At 39.5% G+C, this 6,000-nt stretch overlaps 1 protein-coding gene across 1 annotated transcript in view; it reads left to right on the top strand.

The window, feature by feature from the left end:
- Positions 1-6,000, top strand: part of ly75 (lymphocyte antigen 75) — a 29,573-nt gene that overhangs the window by 16,016 nt on the left and 7,557 nt on the right. Inside the window, exons 17-29 of the mRNA XM_072465440.1 lie at positions 89-124; positions 518-687; positions 849-916; positions 1,002-1,078; positions 1,758-1,891; positions 1,971-2,079; positions 2,389-2,549; positions 2,623-2,752; positions 2,995-3,215; positions 3,506-3,668; positions 4,527-4,691; positions 5,046-5,168; positions 5,437-5,622. Of these exons, the coding sequence (XP_072321541.1) occupies positions 89-124; positions 518-687; positions 849-916; positions 1,002-1,078; positions 1,758-1,891; positions 1,971-2,079; positions 2,389-2,549; positions 2,623-2,752; positions 2,995-3,215; positions 3,506-3,668; positions 4,527-4,691; positions 5,046-5,168; positions 5,437-5,622 (1,743 nt within the window). The remainder of the gene's footprint in view (positions 1-88; positions 125-517; positions 688-848; positions 917-1,001; positions 1,079-1,757; positions 1,892-1,970; positions 2,080-2,388; positions 2,550-2,622; positions 2,753-2,994; positions 3,216-3,505; positions 3,669-4,526; positions 4,692-5,045; positions 5,169-5,436; positions 5,623-6,000) is intronic.

The following is a 6,000-nucleotide window of genomic DNA, read 5'->3' as shown; positions in this document are numbered from 1 at the left end:
AAATAAGGACACTGTTTTGGCATTAGTAACACAGATAATTCTACATTACACTGTGGAAAATACACACAACTACATATTCTTCTTACAGGAAAGACGCCCAAGAATCCGGAGTGGTACAATCCAGGTATTTATCTTATACATTTTGTTTTCAACTTGAAATTGTGAGAACAAAACTTGAAATTGTATAGGTGCAATGTGCAACTTGCTTGTCTCCATGGAGATGTTATTGCTCTGTCTGGAAAGTAATATATGTTTTCCCTTCAAAAAAAAAAAAGATTTCAGTTTATCCGCACAGTTTCTGATTTTTAACGTTATTTTACTATTTAAATCTGGGAAAAACGCAATACAAACACAAATCACTTGCTATTTAGCATTTATTCAGTTATGGGTGTTTTATTGCTGAAATAATACCTAAAAGTGTAATGCCATACTAAAGAATATTCCATCAAAACATCTCATGATTCATTGTTTCAACTTCTACTGGCACGTTAAGTCCTTTTCTCGTTCGGGTTTGCAGGGGGCCACCATGAGACGTCCATCTTCATTGATAATGATGAGTTCTGGTTTGTGAATGGGACACGGATGCCTTTTGAAGAGGCAAAGCTCTACTGCAGAGCGAAAGGCAGCACCCTGGCCTCACCCCCGAGTTTCACCGCCGCCCGGCAAATCCACCAAAAACTGGCCGACGTGAGTCATCTCTGACGAGTTTAAATTGTGCCACTAACTTGACTGATCAAACAAATTCTTCCATTTCTTTTATTTCTTTTATTTTAGTGCAATACAAATATCCAGTCCTTTCCTCAGTTGTTATTTAGTGTTTTAGTATTTTTGCATCTCTTTTGTTACAGGTTGGACAAAATCTTCGGCAAAAATGGTGGCTTGACATGAAGGATCCAAATCATCTTTACCCAATGACGTATGTGTTTGCAGTAGTCATTTGAACACATGATTTACTTTAAACATACTTGAACCTGCCGCTAAATGTAATCTACGCGTTACAGATATTCCCGGCTGTTCTCCTATCATGCTCGTTTCCTGGGGAGATGTTCAACTATCAGTGGTGAAAATGTATTTCCTGGTGCGTTACAAAAAGCATTGAACTACTAGACTTGCCTGTTAAAACGTTCTATCCTCTGCTAGTCCTGCTCAGGTTTATTAGCTGCGAAATGTTGTGTTTTTGTGAACATTTGACTCTTATTTTACTTAAAACATACACGTTCAAGAAAAACACGGCATTTTGGATGTAGTTTGTCCATCCAGGAATGAGGCGGCCTTGGCTCAGTGATGAGAGGCACAAGGCTGTTTGATCCCAGCTCAGACAAGTGCATACTGTTTAGGGCTGTAGTCTTTTTACTCGTTCTTCTTTTACTCGTTTAGTCGAGGAATCACTCTATGGGGACTTGATCAACTAAAGTTTGTGATAACACATAAATGAAAAGGCATGGAGTGAGTTATTTTGAGAGTTTAATCTGCCTTTTTTACGGATAAATGACTAGTTTTCGTGGTGGATAAAGCAAAAAGAGCACTAAATAAATCTAAATATGTACAGCAAGGGCATATTTTGTGTAGAAAACGTATCCCCTACACAGCAGCTTCTGTGTGAGGTGAAACATTTAGGAAAACCGTTTAAGACAGAATAATTCACTGTAGTGTTGTTTGTGACATTACATATTTTTTCAAAGTGTGGCATAGTCTTCATCGTTCCCTTTACTGCGACAGGGAGTGATGCTTAAATTGCTTCCACTAAATCGTTTCAGGATATGAGGTGTCCTGCAGAACCAAGCTGCCTTTTGTGTGCCAGAGAGTGAACGTAACATCAGTGGAAATCAACCCGAATGAGCCTCGGCCTTCGGGAAGGTCCTGTGAGAAGTATTTGACCTTCAGGAACAAGGTCTGACCCTGGAAAACTCATTTCTTTTATACTCTTATCTGTAATTTTGAACACAATTTAACATATTCTGTTGTTTTAGTGTTACATAGAGATGAAGAACTCCAGACCCGTGTATTTTAAGGCTGCAAGTGAAGAATGTCAATCTCTGAGCGGAACTTTGGTTACTATAACAGACCAAGTTGAGCAAGGTATCTTTTGGTGACATATTTTCTAAGCATTTTCTTGATGACGGAATAGAAAATATTGAAAACACTCGTCAAAATATGATGATAAAGACCTCAAAAGTATTCCGTCTGAAGTTGTTTTCATTGGTTATTATTTGTTTTATTTATGAATAGATTTGTGAATATGTATGTTTATCACAAGTATTAGCAGTTCTAGTTCAAGTGTGTAATTTTATTTTTCACCCCTTTGTCAAATATCTTCTGCTATTTGTTCAATTGCCGAAAACACTAAAATTGGTTTCTAAGGTGTATATTGTGTACTTGTGTGACCAGACTTTGTCACCAGCATTTTGGCCACGAGAACAGACTTGAACTACACATGGCTGGGTCTGAAACTTCGACCCAATCAACAGAAATGGGTGGATGATTCGTCTGTGTCGTTTGTCAACTTTAACCCTCTGCTTCACGGAATGGTCAAGCCCATATCAGTCAACGTAAGTGCCCTTTTTCTGTACCTAAATAAATGCATTTACACGGATACTCAAGTCTAATCTGAATTTGTTGCAGCAATTTGACGCAGAGAGCTTGGACCTATGTGCCTACATGTACAATAACCCTCACTCTGATCTGATGGGCTCATGGGACTTCACTTCCTGTGGAGATAATCAGCCACTGGCTTATTGCCAATACTTTGCGGGTAACAGAAAAACTGTAATAGATGTAGATGTTGCTTTGTTTACATATGGGACTAGTTTTTCCTGTTATCATGCTGTTCCCTATCAAAAATAAGGACATGTAATTTAGACAAAAGTTACTTACGTATCCACACCGGAAACTACTTTGATAGTTGCTAAAAATACAAAGTATTTCTTCAAAGTGTGCTAATATAAATATCTGTTTTTGAAAGTAATACAAGTAATTCATTTATTTTCTACTCAGACAAAATGGAAGAACCGCAGATCCCTTCTAAAGTCTTTCAAATTGGGAACCACACAGTTCTGCTCTTGCTCCAAAATATCACCTGGTTCGAAGCTTTGGAAAAGTGCAATGAGAACGACATGAAGTTGGCCAGTATTTCAGACACAATCTTTCAGTCCAGCCTCGTGGTGCATGTGAACCGCGCCCGCACACCCATGTGGATCGGCCTGTTCAGTGAAGACGTAAGTGCATTTTGTGTTAGCCGCTTTGGGATCTATACACAATGCTCATAAAATGGTTTAATATCTTGTAACATGTTGTTATGATTTGGAATATAATGCTGTAATTTAGCCATTCTCAAACTGATAACATTGTTCTTGAATTAAAATAGTAATTCTTAAATTGGGTTAAATCTTGTTTCTTTTTTAGGAAGATTCTGAAATTAAAGCTACTGACATGCAAACACTACCTTTTTGTTCAACCTTTATAACCAGGAGTGATTGTCTTCCTTCATTTATAATTTGAACTGCAGGAAGGCGTCCACTACAGATGGACCGACCACAGTCACACGTTGTACAGCCGCTGGGCCTCGGACGCTGCCGGAGGCTCCTGCGTTTACATCGACACTGATGGATTCTGGAAAACCATGGAGTGTGAGGAGGAGCTGGGCGGAGCAGTGTGTCACAAACCACACGGTAAAATCACAGCTCTTCCTTCACACTTAAATCATTATATGGGCCTGTTATGTTCAGATAGGGCTTTTAAGATTACTGCAGTTATATTATGTTTAGATCTAGCAAATTAAACATTGAATAGATTAGTAATGTTTGTTTTGGAAGTACCATATAAATTTTACATGAAAATCAACAGCTGTGATATGAGTGTGATTGCCTCGTTACACAATCTGAAAAAATGACCATGTTCCGTTCAGTCGGGTGAGCAGTTTTAGGTTGTTTTCCCATGATAGTACGCTTCAGATTTATTTCTGTTTTCTCCTCTTTTGAGTCGGTCGTGTTCATATGCACCGCTCCTCTTTCTCCCCAAAAACCATGAGCCATGAGTGAGACGTGATCAGCTGACCACCACACTTATTTCCGTGACAATGAAAAGATCTGTGTGGATGCGCTCGCACATGCTTGCTCCCCCTGGTGCTGTACAGGGTGGTCTTGGGTAAATGCAACGTGAGGGTGATGGTGGCAATGGTGGTGGCAGAGACAAAGCTGTCTGAGCGTCACACAGGCTTTACTACTGCAGAGGCAGACGTGATGTTGATCCAATTTGCCTCGTCAGACGCGGGGTGCAAACTGCAGCTCTGCAGCTCCATTCATGCAAATATACAGGATCCAAGTTTATGTTAAGTCGGCCTGAGTTCAACCTCTTTCACACCACACACGCCCCAGTATGCGGGAAAAGCCACTGCGCTGTTCTAGAGTGTTCCTACTGGGACAATCGCACTGTTCTCGGAGCGAAGGCTCTTTTACGTTGAACTAATTGGTGGCAGTCTGAAAACGACCTTGGTCTTGGTTTAAGTTTAGTGTTCTAATATTTTACAGAAGACACCATCTCCACACCAGACGATGTTGCAGTGAAGTGTCCTCATAAAATCAATGGAGCCAACTGGATCCCCTTCAAAAACAACTGCTACTCCCTGCAGCTGGTGTCCTCCAGATGGGAGCAGTTTGACAAAGGACAAGCTCGAGAGACCTGCAAAAACCTGCGTAAGCCTCATCCTCTGCTTAGCAAAGGGTCTACTCTGGTCTAATTTATGTTCCTCATCCGTTAACAAATGAAACCATTTCATAAGTAAACTCTGTTTTAACATTCAGGACATTTGCTGAAGAATATTGTATGCAATCACAAACAACACTATTTGTTCTGATGAAAGGATGTATGATTAATGACATGAGCATTTCTTCAGATTACAACACAACCTTCAGGCTTATCAAGTGTAATGTGTTTTTACCAAAGACGTACATCTGATTGAACAATATTTTGTCAGTGACTGTTAAAGCTTTTGTTTTTTTCTTAACTATTTGTCTCTTGTTTTGATAAGATGTTCTTTGTGTTTTCAGATGCAGATGCGCATGTCCTGACCATCAGAGATGCAGAGGAGAATGAGTTTATCAAGCAGCAGCTCGTGCCTTTCCAAAATCTGGTCCAGTTCATTTGGCTGGGCATGTTCAAAGACGACAATGGTTGGTCTCAAATCGTTTAATTACTTCATTTATTATGTAGAAATTCTCTATTTAAGAGAATTTGTCAATGCAATTGTTTTCCAAGCTACATCTGGTGCATGATATTATACAACATACCAGAAAATACATGTTATTATGATGCCAACATACAACAGCTTAGTTATTGACAATCACACACACTGAAAATGATCTGAAAATAATATCATTTTGGGTAATTTTTGGCCAGCGTGTGATAAAATATGACATAATGTTACCTTCTCTTTGACAGATGAGCAGATGAAGTGGTTTGACGGCACCAATGTACAATATAATAACTGGAAATATGGCAGAATGTCCGTCGACAAACCTTTCTTGGCTGGACTCAACACTTACGGTGTTTGGTTCTTCATCACCACCAAAACCTACTTCCAGGATTTTAAGCAGAAGATGATTGTGGCCTGCAAACTTGAAAAAGGTGGGGCCCTCACAAAAGCAAAAGGGAGTTTCAAACGGTGGTGGTGGTCGTTTGTGTGGTACCCAGGCCTCGTCCACTACTCTTAAGTTTATTATTTGTTTGAGGTTTTGGTTTAGTCCGGATTCAGAGCCTGTTTAGAACTTGTTAACTTGTTTAGATCTTTAAATTGGTTAGAGAAAGGAGCAGCTGCTGAACTGAAGAGAAGAAAGGCCTGTTCTGTGGGGTTTTCCACCAGAACAAAACGCACTGAGCAATGTGATGTGTTGTCACAGTTCTGAACTTTCAAACTCACTTTCCATTTTAAGGAAAAGGCTTGATAATAAAAATGACCAATACCACGATGATCATTAAAAAAACACATTTCCAGCACACAATAGT

Source organism: Eucyclogobius newberryi, unplaced genomic scaffold (assembly GCF_026437365.1).
Source record: "Eucyclogobius newberryi isolate DKJ021-1_F unplaced genomic scaffold, fEucNew1.0.hap1 SCAF_5, whole genome shotgun sequence".
In the NCBI taxonomy this organism is placed as follows: domain Eukaryota; kingdom Metazoa; phylum Chordata; class Actinopteri; order Gobiiformes; family Gobiidae; genus Eucyclogobius; species Eucyclogobius newberryi.
This window is presented reverse-complemented; position numbering and strand designations above follow the sequence as displayed.